This window comes from Lithobates pipiens, unplaced genomic scaffold (assembly GCF_037356315.1).
Source record: "Lithobates pipiens isolate NorthernLeopardFrog02 unplaced genomic scaffold, aLitPip1_a1.2 Scaffold_8, whole genome shotgun sequence".
Lineage (NCBI taxonomy): Eukaryota > Metazoa > Chordata > Amphibia > Anura > Ranidae > Lithobates > Lithobates pipiens.
The window spans coordinates 689,182,585-689,201,550 of record NW_027507903.1 but is presented as its reverse complement, the minus strand read 5'-3'; the positions used below and the strand labels follow the sequence as shown (position 1 = coordinate 689,201,550).

The following is an 18,966-nucleotide window of genomic DNA, read 5'->3' as shown; positions in this document are numbered from 1 at the left end:
AATATCCCCAAAGAGTCCCTAGATGCATTAGTAGTCACCATCCCTAAACCAGGAAAACCCACTGACATCCCCACCAACTACAGACCAATTTCGCTCCTCAACACAGATACTAAACTTTATGCTAAACTCCTTGCACAACGCCTCACCACAATTATTCCCCTAATTATACACCAAGACCAAGTTGGCTTTGTGCCAGGTAGACAAGCCGCAGATGGCACTAGGCGATTTGTTTACTTAATTCAATGGGTGGAGCACAATTGAACGCCTTCTCACTTCCTTTTCTTGGACGCAGAGAAGGCATTCAATAGAGTCTATTGGCCCTATATGGAGGCAGTTCTCCTTAAATTCGGAATATCAGGTACCTTCCTATCAGCCATACTCAGTCTATATGTTCAACCATCCACACGAGTATGGGCCTCCGGGGTTGTATCCACACCATTTAAAATCACCAACGGCACCAGACAAGGCTGTCCCCTATCGCACCTTATATTTGCCATGGTGATAGAACCGCTAGCGCAAGCCATCAGATCTGAACCTTTAATTTCAGGCATAACAATTGGAAGAACCAATCACAAAATTGTCCTCTATGCCAATGACGTTATTGTTGCCCTAACAAACCCTGGGGTCTCCCTCCCTGCAGTCCAACCAATTTTAGACTCATTCAGTAAGATATCCCTGTACAAAATAAATCATAGTAAATCGCTCATGCTCAACTTGGAATTGGATTAACCAACAAAACAATTAATTTCTACCAATTTTCCCTTTGCTTGGGCCCCAAATGCCTTCTTACCTTACTTGGGAATCCAGTTAACATTCCCCAGCCAAATCTTGCTCAGAACCAATTTAGAAGACCTCATGGGCAGACTGGCATGATTAACGAGATAACTGAACCATGTCCCGGCCTCTTGGGCTGGAAGGATCGCCCAGTCCAAAATATATTTGCTACCAAATATTTTATACCTGTTTCGTACAATTCCTCTCCCATTGGTACAAAACCAAATAACGAAACTTCAAGGAATTATTAATAACTTTATATGGCAACAGCAACGCCCTAGGATCAAAAAAGCCATGCTCGTCACCCCTGTCCAACAAGTAGGACTGGGTGCCCCAGACATTCAAGCATACTATCGCACAACAATCCTAGATCAGCTAAAAACATGATGGTCGGACCAGCAACAAACAACGTGGAAACAAATAGAAATGACAGCACTCAAGGCAGACCCTAAACTAGTTCTTGCCGCAACATGGATTAACCCAAAACCTAAGTATCATTTTCTAGACACTATCACCTGCTCACTCAGTGTATGATCTGCACTCTCACAAACGGAGGCAAGCATCTCAATGGATGTCTTACCAGCACTTCCTATTAAATCGCTAGCCCTCTTAGCACCTGACCTACCCCTTCAGGAATGGTCAGAGGCTGGGATCTCTAACTTGGCAATGCTTATCTCCCCATCAGGCCTGTACCCCTTCTCACATCTTCAAAAACAGTTTGGTCTATCCCCCAAAACCTTTTTTTCTCTATCTTCGGATAAGATCCCTCTTCTCCAAACTGCAGTGGTCGACAACGGACTCCCTCTCTACTAAAGTTTTACAACAACAGGGACTCTAAAGTGAAAGGAAATTCCCTTGCTTACAAGCTTACAAGTTGATCACTATACCAGCCCCAGATCTCCTAACCTCAGCCATCCATTATTGGACACCATACGAGAACCAGCCATCCCCAGAATCCCTATGGCTGAAGGCTCTCTAACTTCCTCTATGGCTATCTCATTGTATCACACATTGGGAATCACTGCATAAATTGTTTCACAGATGGTATCTTACTCCAGAAAGACTCGCAAAGATTTACCCGTCCTCTTGATGCGATGACAATGGATCTCTAGTCCACATCTGGTGGGATTTTGGGGGAAAGTTGAGCGACTAATTCAATCTTTATGCGCAGCGACATCTTAAGAAAATGTGTGTGTGTGTATATATATATATAAAATTAACCATTTCAGAGTCCATCCAATATAATCCCTCATGTCTGCCGCTGGGGGTGTTGATGGGCCCTCTGGTCTGTGAGTTTTTACCCACGTGGGGGTGAGCTGATCTCCTTATTTTATTGTTTGTAATTCCTGTGGATAACTATATTTATGAATATAACTTTTTCTCCATGTTGTTATTAAATGTTTGCTTGTCTTATAGATCATCCTCCTGATGAAGCAGTTATCCGTGAACCTAGTCGAGGGATTTATGTATACTCCTCTTGGTTCAAAACTCCTCGGGGCAACCCGCTAGTAGTTTAATAACTGTGGTGTATACTATGTATTATTTTATAGCTTTGTTATTTGTATAAAAAAATGTTTCTTTGTTTCTATTAAACTTTATATATTTTTAATTATCCTTCCTTTTTTTAATTACTCTGTACCGGGATAGTCCAACCAAAACAATATTTCTTGGATGTGGTTGCACAGGGTCAGCATAAGCAACTGCTCTGGCACCCACATACCAATCAATTTCTCTTCCTTATTCATACAAACTCTTTTATCAATTGTAGATGTATTCAAGTCCTGTTGAAACCGCACACCCCTGAAGAAGAGAAATTATATTGCAGACTTTAAACGCGTTGGATATTTCTGTTGTCCTCATTGTATTTCAACAGCTCAACTGTGGTTGTAAACTGTTATACAAATTGTGTAAATTATGTATCAGCATCCAGCATACTTCATGTATTTGTGTGTGTGTGCATATATATAATATATATATATATATATATATGTGTGTGTGTGTGTGTGTGTGTGTGTGTGTGAGAGACTACCATTTTTAACTTTTAACAATTAAAGATTTACAGATTTATTATGATAGCACCCATTGAAATTAATATGTTTTGACTTGTCATGTGACTTTGTGTTGCAAGTCAAATTATACATCACAGCAGTCTGAACCTGCTTATAAAGGGCCAATGCCTTGGATGGAAGGGCCCTGGGACCAGACGAAAGGGTCTGGGACTGATGGAAAGGGTCCCAGCAGTCATGGGGACCCTTCATTGTTCCTTGCACCAGGGCCCTGAAGGTTGCAGTTACTCCTCTGGTCTGGATGGTGTGTCCATAGTTTGGATTCTTCCACCATCCTCCTGAATTTCATGGGATATCTCCTTTTAGGGTTCCATTCTTTGGGTTTATCGTTAGAATACAATATTTCCAACTCTGTCTTATAAATATTGTTTCATGTGTGTATGAGGAATAACATTTTCTCCTTTCTCTCATAAAGACTTCAGCGAGGAACACAGAGCGTATATGAAAGAGATATTCCAGAAGATTAAAGAATATAATTCCCATATGGGGGAGACTGTTTATCTACAGGAAATATTCACTGAGTTATTGATGATAAAGGGACCCCAGAATAAAGAGGGAAAAGAAGAAGAAATAAGGAGTTCAGGCAGAAGACATCTACAGATCATGGAGAAAAGATCCCCAACCACAATCCAGGCCCTCTTTGACCCTGATAAATGTGGGTTCATCCCTAAGATTGTGGTGTTACAAGGACCTGCTGGGATTGGAAAAACAATGACCTCCAAGAAGATCATGCTGGACTGGGCCTCTGGGGATCTCTACCGAGACAAGTTTGATTTTGTGTTTTATCTGAGCTGTAGAGAAATCAACACCATCCCTGGAAACATAAGTCTTGTGGGACTTTTATCCAGAACCTGCAGACTGAGTTCAGATGACCTGGTGTCTATTCTGAAGGATCCTGGAAGTCAGAGAAAACTTCTCACCATAGTTGATGGGTTTGATGAACTGAGGTGGACTCTGGAGGAGAAATCTGAGGGTTGTCCTGACATTTCTATGGAAACCCACAAAGAAATAATTCTCCAAAGCTTGCTCAGGGGACATGTTCTCCCAGAATCTTCTCTGATCATCACCACAAGGTCACTGGCCATGGAGAAACTTAACACATTCATCAAGGATTCTCGCAATGTGGAAATCCAGGGATTTACAAGGGAGGATCGAGAGGAATATGTCCATCAATTCTATGGAAATAAAGAAGATGCAGACAAGGTTCTCAGTATAATAAAAGACAATGACGTTGTGTACACCATGTGTGCCGTCCCCATCACATGCTGGATTGTCTGCACTGTAATGACACAAGAAATAAGAAAAGATTTGGATGTAATTCAGTGTAAGACAACGACTTCAATTTATCTTCTCTACCTGGAGGTTTTACTAACCCATCACAGCAAGAAGGAGCAGTCTGTACACCGGAAACAAACCTGTCTGAAGAAGCTGTGTGCTCTGGCCAATCAGGGAGTTCTGAACCAACAAATCTTATTTGAGAAGAAAGATCTAGAAAGACATGGACTTTCTCTGGATGAGGTGGAGTCTGTATTTCTGAATGAGAACATCTTTCATTGGGACGTCCGTCACCAGACCTGCTACAGCTTCATCCACCTGAGTGTACAGGAGTTCCTTGCTGCTCTCTATTATGGGATGGATGATGGTTGGTTTGGATTTAGGAAACGTATTTTCCTCCCAAAGATCTGTAAAGGGAAATCACTCCATGACTTCAGTTCATATTCCTCACATTTATCATTATCTGTACAATTCCTGTTTGGTCTCTTAAATAAAAATCAGGTGAAGACATTCTCAAAGGTCACAGGAATCCCCATCTCACTCCGAGCCAAACCTGCAATGAGAAAATGGGCCATGAAGGACATCAATCAGACTTTCTATACTCGGACCATCTTCTGTCTGTATGAGACTCAGGATGAGGACTTCATTAGGAGAGTCATGTCGGGTTGTACAGATTTGTCTCTGTGGGGCTCACATACTGATCACTTGTGGATGGACAGGAATTATTCCAAGCAGCTGATCTATTGCTTGAAGACTTTGAAGAGAGAAAGTTTTCAGTCTTTACATTTTCTATATCTCACTGTGGGTCCAGAGTGCCAGAAACTTCTATCTCCATTCCTACACAGGAGTCAGAAGGTCGGGTAAGTGAGTGTGAGGATATCCTAACTGAATTCAGAGAATGGGCAGGAACCTGCATACAGTATAACGGTGATTATCAGACATGTTCTCCATCTACCACACTTGTTAGAAGTCCTGGGAACTCACACTTTCCTCAGCCCTAAGCCCTGCTTCACACTACAGCAATTTTCCAGCGACATTCTGATGACATGTAAAGTCGCAGGTCAGGTGAAAACACAAAGATTTTATTGGGCGTTGTCTTAATTGCTGCGATTTGAGTCATTGCAACAAAAGAAAATACTTCCTGCACTACTTTTGTGTGATTCTTGTGCTGCACGACTCCCATAGACTTCAATGTAAAATCACCAGAAAGTCGCACATTTGTCTGAATCTTTAAGACTTTACTGCGACTTCTGAGGCTTCTTTACTCCCCACCTCTCCTCCCTGGTCATCCTTGCTGCCTAAAATCTTCCTTCAATCACATCCCAGTCACACCTGAGCGTAGCGGAAACGCACATTCCCACTTCCATTATTTGTGTATTTTTCATGTGTAATCACACATTGTGTATAGGGAGCCCATTCACTGGAATGTTCTGCCCGACATGCAACAAACACCCCAAAGTAGCTCAAGAATCTTCCCAGTCATGGAGCGTCATGCATCTTGGCAGCAAAACATGCGTCTGCTAACTGTGATTGGGGTGTCATTAACAATCAGCCGACAATCATATCTGCGTGTTTCCGAATACGAGGCGACCCACACAGAAAATGTGCGATTTTTCATACGTCTGAAAAATGCACAGCAACGCACGCCACACATGCACAGATGTAAATGAATGGTAACACAAAGGCAGCTCCTTGCTGTGCGTTTTTGAAACATACAGCAAAGCACATGTATTCCTGCGTCTGCCATGCATTCAAAAATGTGCAGAAGCAAATGAATAATAACACAAGTGTGACGCACATTGTCGCACATTTATGAAACGCACAGCAAAGCATGGATTTTCTTCCAGGTTGCTGTGCAGTTGGAAATGTACAGATGTGATGAATGGAAATGTATTTACAACTGACGGCAACCCGCAAGAAAACACATGCTTTACTGTGCCTTTTGAAAATGTGTGACAACACACATTGCACTTGGGATACCATTCATTGGCGTCTGAAGGTTTCTGAATGCCCGGTAACCTGCAGGAAAACGCATGCTTTCCCACACGTTTTGGAAACATGCATCGCGCTCGCCTTGCCATTTTTGCAGTACAAGCGTGACGCACGGTCGCAGCGCATTTCTGAAACGTGCGGCAAAGCACACAATTTCTGGCGGTTGATGTGCATTCGGAATCATGCAGATGTAAATGCAGCCTGATTGTTAATGACGCCCCAATCACGGTTATCAGACGCATGTTTTGTCATGTGATAAAACACGCTATAAACACGGATCATCAAAGTCACATAGGAATGCTTCTCAGTAAAGTCACTTTGAAGTCGCACCTGGTCGCCGGGAAGTTGTAGAACAAAGTCAAGCTGGAAGTGGCTGCGACTTTCATGTTGTGCTGTGTGAACCAGAGCTAAATGGTGGTCCCCACATATCACCTTCTACACAACTTCTGGTAACAATCACATCATTTACATCACATTAACCCTTTCCCTGCCCCCAATTATACCATTTATCACACAGAACATTTGGAGGGAAAGCTTCGTGTTCAGAGATGTGGGGGAGGGAAATAATGTCAGGGGTGTGACATCATCATCCCAACATTGGAGGGGCCAATTGTCTGCAGAAGTGGGCGGAGATGGGAATGTCTGGACTGCATTTTATATCTGGAACCAAAGTGGTGTTCCAGGATTTCCCAGAAGCTGAATGGAGACCCCTGTGTAGGAAGGCCGGAGACCCCGTATACATATCAGGGGCCTCCTTTAATTTTTGTGTGGAGTGTGACTTCAAAGACCACTCATAGCCACCAATGAGAAGTCCTCATCAGGTCCAGTATGAGGCTGTAGAGCCGGAGGGAAGGCAGCCATGTGGAAGGGAAATGTTGGGGTTACATTGTTATTCTTGGGGTCAGAGGTCATACATTCTTGGTGATAATTATTATCTCATTATTGGATTTTAGATTTTGGGATTGTACTATTTCCAGTAAAGATTGTCCGGGAGAGGACAAAGCAGAAGAAGAATATTCCTCCTCTTCAGGATATAATAGGAAGTCGGATTCTCTTTCCTTTCTGAAGAACCCGGAGAGTAAAATTCAGGAATTACGGTAAGAGAAATGTGTGATGTGCCGTGATGGGGAAATGTGATGTCTTGTGATTGTTCCCGTCTCTCAGTGTCTCCTTCTATCTCTGGGTGTCCTCCATCCTCACCCATGTAGAATCTTCCATCACCTGTCCTCTTCTCATGTCTTCTCCTCTCTCTGATTGAATCTTTCTCTTTGTAATCTCATCCATGGGATTTGGGGTTCCCCTTATAGTAGAACAGTGACCAGGCTCTGTACATATGGAATGACCATCCATATTCCTAACAAGCAGGAAATAGGATGGAATAGACCCCCTTAGGACTCGCTCACATGTCTGATGATTATGTAGAAGGAAGCAATGCTCAGTAACACTTCTATGACATTTATCATGTGTCTTCATTGTGTTTATGAAGCTCTGAAAACACTATAAGAATGCTGGAGAAATGTCCGGGGGAGGGGTTGTTCTTCTAGTGGGAGGAGCCTAAAGGGGAAGTGATGTAGAGGAAATGATCTCCTCTGATATATGGATTTCGGATATATTACAATAATTCTATAGAATGAAAACCAGCCGCCATGTCATCATACTCACTATCGCTCTCCTGCCCCCTGGAGGACAGATTTCCTGGTCTGAGGATAATACTCGCTTGGTGACTTGTTACCACATCTGTTTATTTGTATGTGTCACAATAGCTGGGATACTCGGGTCATCAATAGTTTATTAATAATAACATGTAATATATCCTCACATAGAATCACAATATATCCATGTAAGAATGCACAGAGCGCCCGGCAACCCTCCTCTCCTTCATAACAGTATAGTAGCGGCTCTCCTAGTGTATCTGACAGGCGTGATGACGTCTCCACCTTACACGTTACGCCCTAGGCGGGGCTTCATCATGTATATTTGTGTTGTTTGTTTAAAATGTGTAAATATTAACATTTTTAGGTTTAGGGAGTCTCACTTCTAGTGCTGCACAGCTATCGTTATATCTATCCTGTAAGGGAGGTGTCACTGCACATCACCAATCATAAGTGGCCAACCACAAAGTAGGTTTTTTGCATGTACATAGTATGCTAAAGTTTGGGTGGTGTCACTCATCATGCTGCAATATTGAGCACTTTGAATATATCTTACCTATATTGTTTCTTCTAACATTGTAATAGTCCTGTATAATTGTGCTGAAACACGCGTGGTTACCTGAAGAGAATTAATACCAAATCTTACATTGTACTACTATACGGCCGAAAATAAGAAAAAAGACTCTAGTCCTCCTGGGGGGGATGGTTCCGTTAATAAGCGTGGTTAACTCGAAGGGGTTGTGAGGATGAGCCTCACTCATTAGGGCTGTGTGAGGAGATCCTTGTAGAATGAGGTGGTAATGAATTCCCTTCAACTAGACCACGTCTTAAAAACTCTTTGAGAAGTCTTCTTTTCGGAGTGAGTCATGTCCTCCATGAGATGAACTGCTGCAATCTTATGCATCTGGCATTTCAGCAGTGGAATTTTGGGTTGACCCCAAAGAGCAGGTATTAGTGCCTTGGCAAGTGGGGGATGATAGAGCGTTTGTACCGGCCTACAGGGTCGGCTGTAGCATGGAAAAGAACGGTCCAAGGATCATTAGAAAGGTTAATGCCCGAGATCCGCTGTATAACTTGAATCACGCTGGACCAAAACGGTGTAATAAGTGGGCAAGACCACCAGATATGTGCATGAGTGGCCCTGAACCTACAATTTCTCCAACATAGCGGGAGTTTTCAGGGAACATCCGGTGCAATTTCTCTGGAGTGTAATGCCACCTGGTAAGCAACTTGTAGTTAACTTCAGCCATTTTTGAGGCAAGGGCCGAGAGGCTTGCGTTTAGGTCCTCCTCCCATCTAGCCAGATAGGGCGGGTGTGAGTTGTAGAGGAGTTTTATAAGGGCCTTATAAAACAGCAATAGGCAGTGCAACGGAGGATCCTTTGGATAAAACACAGCCTCAAGCCCGTTAAGACCTTCAGGGCCTCTGAGAGGTCGAGGCAGAGCTCGTAGGAAACACTGTAACTGAGCGGTTCTCCACTTGTCAAGGAATGTAATTGGCGTGGGGCCAAGAATATCTGGTAGAGACTTGATGCCATCTGTACGGAGGACCTGATGTAGAAGGAGGGGTCGATCAAGGGACCAAGTTTGAAATCCCAGGTCTAATAGGCCTGGTAAAAAGTATCGGTGGTTGAGAAGCGGCATTAAAGGGGAGTTGTAGGACCATGAGAACTTCTTGTGCAGGTTGTCCCAAACATCTAGGCTGGACAGTGTAAGGCAGGAGGTATCGCTGCTGAGATGTCGGTGTGTGCGAGGGATCCAAGGCATTACCGTAAGGTCTGCAGCACACAGAAAGCTTTCCATGTTAACCCACAGCTTGGTGTTTGCATTGAACTTCCAATCAGCTATCCTGGAAAGTATAGCAGCGTGATAATAAGCCTTAAAATTTGGTAGGGCCAGGCCCTCAGCATCCCTAGAGGGGTATAATATGTCCCCAGAGACCCTGGGGTGACTGTTCCTCCAGACATAGCGGGAGATCATGGTCTGTAAAGTTGTAAAAAAGCCCAAGGGAACTCCTATGGGGACCATTTGGAATAGAAATAAAACTCTAGGTAGAATGTTCATTTTAATAATATTAACCCTCCCCAACCAGGAGTGTGAGAGGCTCTTCCAGTTTCTCAAGTCCTCCCTAATGTTGTTCAGCAAGGGAAGGTAATTATATCTAAATAAGGCGTGGATGTTCAATGTTAAATAGATACCCAAGTATTTCATGGTTCTCTGGACCCATCTGAAAGGGAAGAGAGGCCGTATAGAGTCAGCTTCCCATCTGGGGAGGTTAATGTTCAGAATTTCTGACTTAGAAAGATTAATTTTGAAGTTAGATATTTTTTGATAGGTAGAAAGGGCAGACATTAAATTTGGTAGGGAGATACGAGGGCGCTGAACAAAGAACAAGATGTCATCAGCATAAGCTGAATATTTATGGGTCGTGGAGCCTATCTGAACCCCATGGATATTGGGATTATGTCTAATGGTGGACAGAAAGGGTTCAAGGGTGAGGGCAAATAGAAGAGGGGATAGGGGCATCCCTGTCGAGTGCCGTTATACAGAGAGAACGAGTCACTAAGAGACCTGTTTATGCGGACACGAGCTGTGGGAGCGGAGTAAAGGGAGGTTATGCAGTAGAACATTTTGGGACCCAGTCCCAGGTGGGGTAAAGTCACTTTGAGGTACTCCCAGTCCACCCTATCGAACGCCTTTTCGACGTCGGTAGACACCAGTAGGGTGGGCTGGGAGCATTGCCTCACATACTGAATCAGAGTTATAGTCCTGAGGGAGTTATCCCTAGCTTCCCTATTAGGTATAAAGCCAGTCTGATCTTTCGAGATCCAGCTGGGGATAAGAGGGAGTAGCCTAGTGGCCAACACCTTAGAGTATAACTTAACGTCAACGTTAAGCCTATAACTACTGCATACTGTGGGGTCTTTACCAGGTTTTGGTATAACTGTGATGTGGGCCGTGAGAGATTCCAGGCGCAGACCGGAGTTGCGTGAGATAGAGTCGGCATAAGCCGTGAGGTGGGGAAGCAGGATGTCGCTGAACGTTCTATAATAGTTAATGGTGTAGCCATCGGGGCCTGGGGCTTTCCCTGTGGGATAGGACTTCAGGGCTACACCAAATTCCTCTACTGTAAATTCCTCCTCCAGTGCTCGGAGTGCGGCAATGGGCAGTGTGGGGAGATTGGCCTCTTTTAAGTATGCCTGTATGCGGGTGCGCTTTTCCTTCAAAGTTAGCGAGGGTAAGTCGCTCTGTACGTTATACAAATCAGCATAGTAGTCCCTAAAAGCCGCAGCTATGTGTGGAGTAGCGTGTACTAAATTGGCATTGGGGAGTTTTGGGGATAAAAGACCTAGCTTGTTTTGCCTTGAGGGATCTCGCCAGCTGCCTACCGGGTCTATTCCCCCATTCATGTATCGTCTGAGCAAATCGTTGAAATTTCCTTTTGGTATCTAGATCCAGGAGGGTTTTTAATTCCTCCCTTTTCAAGGTGAGAGCTTTTAGATGGGCCACATGGAGAGTAAGTTTATGTTGTTTGTCCAGGACCGCAATTTGACCCAGAATCTGCGCGATCTGCCGACCGCGCTCCTTTTTTTTCCTTGAACCTAATTCAATTAGCCGTCCCCTCATGGTGGCCTTGTGAGCCTCCCACACAACAGAGAGGGGAGACTCATGAGAAGTATTATCATGGAAGTACTGTTCCATATGTGAGGATAGCTCTTATACATCCACCTGATTGGAGAGGAGAGAGTCATTGAGTTTCCAATTATTGGATCAGTGTGTTAAGGAGGGCATGGTCATACATATCGACACGGGTGCGTGGTCAGATATAGTGGCTGTGCCTATATAGGCAGACCTCAGTAACTGGAGATGGTGATGGTCTAAGAAGATATTATCAATGCGTGAGTACGACTGGTGCGTTTTGGAAAAGTGAGAATAATCCCTGTCTCTGGGGTGAAGCATCCGCCAGACATCGATCAGTTGTAGATTGAGAAGCCTGTGTTTAAGTGAGGAGAGTCTTTTAAACGGGATGTGGGAACGTCCCAGGGAGGTGTCTAAGATAGAGTCTAAAGGTATATTTATGTCCCCCGCTAGGATAGTTATGCCAGCAGCAAATTGCGCTAATTTAGAGAGGATCTGGGAGAGGAAGGCAGGTTGGTGCTGGTTGGGACAATACACGTTCGCCAGAGTGCAGCGTGTATTACCAAAAAAAACCTTCAAAAAAGATAATGACCATGATCGTCCGCTAACATTCCATCAAGATGGAAGGGGACACTGCTGCTGAAACCTATGGGAATCCTTCTGTGTTCAGCTGATTAGCATATATAATTGGAAGAGGTTTTTGGCTGTGCAGTGACACATTCCCTGCCTGGCACTGTCAGTATTGCCGGCTGGTTGGTGATTTTGCCGGCACACAGAAGCTATTGGAGTTACCACACGGCTGTTCTGTACAACCAGAAGTGACCGGAGCTGCTCTGTCCTACTTCTCTATTATTTCCCAGTGCATTCTGGGATACCGGAGCCTCCGCTGTCTGTCCTCCAATGCCCAGTGATTATTGGACATCACCATGAAATGAATGGAGGCGACTGACAAGCGTGGATGTCTCATGACAGCGACATGCGGCTTAATTTATAACACGACACAACGCTACCACTCCTGTGTGACCAGCACTGTGTGCCGCCATTGTAATATTCATGGCAGGCATGGAAGGCGCTTATCAGGCTTTAGAAATGCTGAATAAATGTCACATAATCACATGGTACTGACACACGTGTGACCGACACCTCACTGACCTCTGTAGCTACAGACACCACAGATCATTTCATCCTCAATTTTCACACAATATCCAGTGAGATCCCTCCGGTGGGTTTCAGGAATCTGCTTCCCCTCCCCTCCCCCTCCTCTGAGTCATTCAGTTATGAAGGGAAATTACAGCTTGAGCTACTGAGCTCTGTAAATAACATGGATTTTACAGTGATCCGGGAAGGGCAGGCAGGTAAACATGTGGAAAAGAGATTTCAGCTCCACCTGCTGGCTGAAAATGAAAATGCTAATTATTTATATACAATATTTTATATTTACAAATCTATGAGTGGAATGTTTTGTCCTGACCATAATAAAGACAGAAAACACGATCCATGAACATCCCCAACTCCCATCCCCTTTATGAGTCCTTGTCTGCCATAAAAAGCCCCAAGTCTTCCTCTGCCAATGGCTCCCCCTGCTGTGTCTGAGCCAATGAGAAGGGAGAAAGCCAAGAGATCCTCTGCTCTTGTGTACATTTCTGGATGGGGATCAGGCTCAGGTAAGTATTGGGGGAAATACATTAACCGGTTCTCAACCAGCCGCCACAGTTGTACTGCGGCATGTTGGCTCTCCTGCGTGAATCGCCATCATTGTATGTCGGTCACGTGTGTGGGTATGGGGGGTGCTCGCCCCCTCCACCGTCCCCACAACAATTGGATTGATTTCTGGACCGATCAGTCTACAGGCCCAGGTCAATGATTTCTGGGCTGGACCTGCTGATCGGTTCTGGTGAATGACAGACTGTCCTCTACATGTGTAATGAAAACACGGGCAGAGGAAGTGATGTCATCTCCCCTCGTGGAGCCCTTTTAGTTTCCTGCGAGTGAGGAGAAGACATCTACTGTGAGTACACCAACACTACACTGACACCAGGACATGTAGGTACACATTTAACCCCTTAATCACCCCTGATTACCCCCCAGTTAACCCTTTCACTCCCTGTCAGTGTCACCAAGTGCATTTTTCAGATTTTTCACTGGTCACTCTATTGGTGTCCCTAATCGGTGTTAGGGCAGTTAGTGGTAGGCCCAGGTAGGTTTAGGGTACTCCCTATTAACCCCGTAATAAATGTTTAACCCTCTGATCACCTCCCCCCGAGTTAACCCTTTCAGTCCCTGTCACGGTGTCACTAGTATAATGTACAGATCTCTTGTCGGGTGACATCAGTTTTAGTGTCCATTAGGGTCAGCATCAATCCCATATAGCATCGGATTAGTGCCAGGTACACTAACACACACTCACACTATATAGCTCCATTACTAGTATAGTATCTGAACAGATCAATATCTTTGATCTGATCAGAGCTATATTAGCGTTCCCAATAGTATAGTGTTCCCAAAAATGTGGCGTTATTAGAATCAGCCCAGATACCTGCCAGCACCTGCATTTAGCTCCTCCGCCCAGCCCACCCAAGTGCAGTATCAATAGATCACTGTCACTTACAAAACACAGCACACAAAACTGCAGCATTAGAAGAGTCACGCCTGATCCCTGCTAGCACTAACAGTTCATTTTTTGTAACGATTGAAGCAGTCGCTGACAACCAGGTGCTCTTTTATCTGTTAGTCACACTAGCTGTACCTATAAATGTACAGCATTGAAGAGACCTCACTGTCAGATTCAGGCTCAGTATACAAACTGGTAGAGAGCACCCTGACAGATAGCTCTGATGATGGGGTACTGGTCCCTGCTAAGGTCAGGTGTACCTGACTGATGCGGTGGCTAGCACAAGAAGTGACCCGCAGCCACCAAGAATTCAAAGAAAGGCCCATAGAGCCCAGAGTTCCCTTCCTGATGTGTTTGCTAATCCTGATTAGCAGCCCATTACTTCTGCAGCACACGTACCTCCCCCATTCATTGGCCAGCACAGAATTAAGGTGGCAACAGCAGATTTTAGTACCCTTGACTAGGTATGAGCCGAACACCCCCCCAGTTTGGTTCTCACCAGAACTTGCGAACACACAAAAACTTTGTGTGAACATGCAAACACCATTGGGACATGAATGTGAAAAATAAAAACTGCTCATTTTAAAGGCTTATATGTAAGTTATGGCCATAAAAAGTGTTTAGAGACCCGGATCCTGCCCCAGGGGACAGGTATCAATGCAAAAACATTTTTAAAATGGCCATTTTTTCAGGAGCAGTGACTTTAACCGATTGCCGACCAGTGCACGACGATATACATTGGCACAATGGCACGGCTGTGCAAGTGGGCATATAGGTACGTCCCCTTTAAGATGCAGCATTGTGGGTGTGTGCACATCTGCCACATGCTCTGTGCCCGTGGGACCCCTGGACTCGATATTCGATGGTGTCCAGTGTCACGGACTGGAAGAATGGGTAGATGCCTATGTAAACAAGGCATTTGCCCATTTTGCCTAGTGACATGACAGAGATCTACTGCTCCCTGTCATTGGGAGCAGTGATCGCTGTCTTGACCTAGGTAGTCCATCCCACCATTGTTAGAATAACTCCCTAGGACACACTTAACCCCTTGATCGCTCCCCCCTAGTGTTTAACCTCTCCACTGCCAGTGTCATTTATACAGTAATCGGTGTATTTTTAGAGCACTGATTGCTGTATAAATGACAATGGTGCCAAAATAGTGTCAAAAGTGTCCGATGTGTCCGTCATAATGTTACAGTCATGATAAAAATTTGCCAATCGCTGCCATTACTAATAAAATAATAATAAAAATGTCATAAATCTATCCCCTATTTTATTTCCATGGTTTTTATTGAAGAATTACTGATTACAGAAGAATTCCATTTACAATCTTAATAGAATAAGAAGTACAACAATTATAACAATGAACAGTATGAGGTGGTCTTAATTGTCACGGGTAATCTACTTTCAAGATTTTATTTTGCTCCAACATATATTCTGCTGCTTTAGGAATTACCAGGATCTATCCCATGGTCACAGGGATAAGGGCACCCCCAGACACCCCTTTTGGGGGCACACTGTGTCTTCAGGGGGCACACTCCTCCCTCTATTTTATTTATATAGTCTCATCTACTAAGTACGTACTGAAAATGGAGCCAGGATCACTGGATCTTGAAAGTACCGACACAACAAGGTGAAGTATGAATAAGGAAAAGAATAGACAAGATAACAACAAAAAATAAAAATAAGATGAAAAGTAGCGTCCGCTCAGGGAAGACTATTTCTGAACAGGTCTCTCCTGGGCTTTGGAGAAATTCTTCCAAGAAGACCAATTGGACTGATATGCTTGGTATGTCCCCTCTCTGCAAGCTATTATATTTTCATATTCAGAAATCATCTTCACTTTAATTGAAACCTCAATCAGTTTAGGAATTTCGCTGGACTTCCATTTGCTTAGGATAGGATAATAGGATAATAGGATATGTGTAAATATGGATCTAATGGAGCAGGGATGATCCGCTGTGTTTAAACTCAGAATGGCTTGTTCCACATTAGGTTTAACGCTTATTTTTGTCACTTTTGAAATCAGGTTAAATACATCTGACCAAAATTTATGGAGCAGAGGGCAGGCCCAGACCACATGTAAAAGAGCACCTACCTGCCCCCCCCCCCCTCCAGCACAGATTGGAATTGTCCCTTGAGAATTTGGCTACAACGTACGGAGTAAAGTACCATCTCAACATACCGTATATACTCGAGTATAAGCCGAGATTTTCAGCCTCTTTTTTGAGGCTGAAAGTGCCCCCCTCGGCTTATACTCGAGTCATCGCTGTCTGCCTGCTCGATCAGCGTGTCGAGCAGACAGACAGCGGACATTCTAAAATTCAAAAGCCGCGCCTCCGCCTCCGCCTTCGCCTGTGATAGGCGGAACACTGAATTTCCCAGCAGTCAGTGTTCCGCCTATCACGGACATCCGCTCGGAGGCAAGGAGGCAAGGCACGGCACGGGACGGAGGCAAGGAGGCAAGGCACGGGACGGAGGCTCGGGACACAGGCTCGGGACACAGGTAGGCTGGACACACACACACACACACACACACACACACACACACACACATGGACACACACACACAGGGATGGATGGATGGAGACACACACACACAGGGATGGATGGATACACACACACACAGGGATGGATGGATGGAGACACACACACACAGGGATGGATGGATGGAGACACACACACACAGGGATGGATGGATGGATGGAGACACACACACACAGGGATGGATGGATGGATGGACACACACACACACAGGGATGGATGGATGGATGGACACACACACACACAGGGATGGATGGATGGACACACACACACACACAGGGATGGACGGACACACAGGGATGGACGGACACACAGGGATGGACGGACACACACACAGGGATGGACAGGCATGTCTCACCCTCGGCTTATACACGAGTCAATAAGTTTGCCAGTTTTTTTGGGGGTAAATTGGGGGCCTCGGCTTATATTCGGGTCAGCCTATACTCGAGTATATACGGTAAGTTTCTGATATAATTCTTCATAATTCTTCTTGCACTGCTGTGCTGGTGATTGCAGCAGCCTGTCTTTTGTCAGTTCAGGGAGGGACAGGACGCTGTGTGCAGCTGGGACAGACAGTTTTTTTTTTTTTTTAAATAAAATTTTATTGAAAAAGGGTAAATAACAGAGAATACAAAATTACAAGGACAAGGAATTTTCTCATTGTAGTGTACCGATCGAGTGAAAACAGTCATATGACCTAGATTTTAATAGAAACAAAACATTCTGTACAGTGATCAAGGGAGACCTACCATTCTCCCCAAAGGAGGGAGAAGGGGAGGCCTCAACTTGATGGATCTGGTAATCGTAGGGGACAGTCAGTTTAATCACTAGCTATTACTATTAGGTCCACAAAGGTCCTTTTAAGGACTGGTATAGGTGTATAGTATATAGGGTTCAGTGCACTGCTGTGCTGGTGATTGCAGCAGCCTGTCTTTTGTCAGTGCAGGGAGGGAAAGGACGCTGTGTGCAGCAGGGACAGTCAGTTTAATCACTAGCTATTACTATTAGGTCCACAAAGGTCCCTTTAAGGACTGGTATAGGTGTACAGTATATAGGGTTGTACACGTATAATATACTTTCTTCCAAATATAGAAAGAATATTATACTTGAATGCTGCCCTATTCTGCAGCAGTCCTTTATCAGTGTAGGGACTGAGGTACAGTCTGCAAATCACTAGCTACTAGGTCCACAAAGGTCCTTGTAAGGACTGGTATAGGTGTACAATATATAGGGTGCAGGGCTGTGCTGCAGATTACTGCCCTATTCTGCAGCAGTCCTTTGTCAGTGTAGGGACTGAGGTACAGTCTGCAAATCACTAGCTACTAGGTCCACAAAGGTCCTTGTAAGGACTGGTATAGGTGTACAATATATAGGGTGCAGGGCTGTGCTGCAGATTACTGCCCTATTCTGCAGCAGTCCTTTGTCAGTGTAGGGACTGGGGTACAGTCTGCAAATCACTAGCTACTAGGTCCACTTAGGTCCTTTTAAGGACTGGTATAGGTGTACTATTTGGTGTGCAGTATATAGGTGTATAATACACGTATAAAATACTTTCACATATAGAAAGCATAGTATAGTGCATTTCCACTGTGCAGCATTGTGACTGCTGAGGGGTTCTGCAGCGATACTACAAAGAGTGACAAACACAATTAAAAAAAGTATTATAACTGATGTGATAGACCAGTGGCCCCCAAAAACGAAAGATTGAAGCAGGGTGTTATATAACTTCTTCCACATACATACTGCACTTCTCTAGAGACTTTTGTCACAGGGTCATTTAAAAAATGACAGGCAGAGGAAGAGGCACGCCCTTCCATAGGGGTGGTAGGGGTAGGGCAGGATCAACAGACTTGAACCAAAGTGGCAAATTGCAGAAGGTGTGTGCGACTATGTTAAAGGACGCACCAGACTTGGTTGAGTGGCTCACTCAGCCTTACTCTTATGTACCCTCCTCATCCTCTCGATCTGCACCCTCTTCACTCTCTGCTATGTGCACCTCCAAAGACACTACCACCAACACAACCACATACCTTCCGCTTGAGTCACAGGAATTATTTTCTGATCCATATCAAGATATTTCCGATGCGTGGCCACTCAGGAAGAGGAGGTAGCAACAACCGCCACTCAGCAGACTGATGACAGTACCCAGATCAGCCCAAGGAGGAGGTTTGTCCCCGCAGTTGCTGCCTACTCCGAGATCTCTAATTATAGTGGTGGGGAAGGTGACGTTGATGATGACGTGTCTAGTGATGCCATGTGATGTGGGTGCCCACAAGAGAGGAAGAGGAGGGGAGTTCAGAGGAAGATATGGACCAGCAGATAGGGAGGAGAAGCAGGAAGAACTTAGATTGCACAGGAGGGACAAAGCAGCCTGCGAATGTATCAGGAGCGAGGCATCAACCATGTACGGTCAC

General features: G+C 44.6%; 1 protein-coding gene across 4 annotated transcripts in view; it reads left to right on the top strand.

Annotated features, from left to right (window-relative positions):
* Window positions 1-18,966, top strand: part of LOC143963511 (NACHT, LRR and PYD domains-containing protein 3-like) — an 824,666-nt gene that overhangs the window by 150,096 nt on the left and 655,604 nt on the right. For 3 of the 4 annotated variants that reach the window (XM_077473155.1, XM_077473162.1, XM_077473163.1), the window contains exons 5-6: window positions 3,256-4,975; window positions 7,061-7,204. The exons of the other annotated variant lie outside the window; for it this stretch is intronic. In XM_077473155.1, coding sequence (XP_077329281.1) covers window positions 3,256-4,975; window positions 7,061-7,204 — 1,864 coding nt within the window. The remainder of the gene's footprint in view (window positions 1-3,255; window positions 4,976-7,060; window positions 7,205-18,966) is intronic. 4 annotated transcript variants of the gene reach the window in all.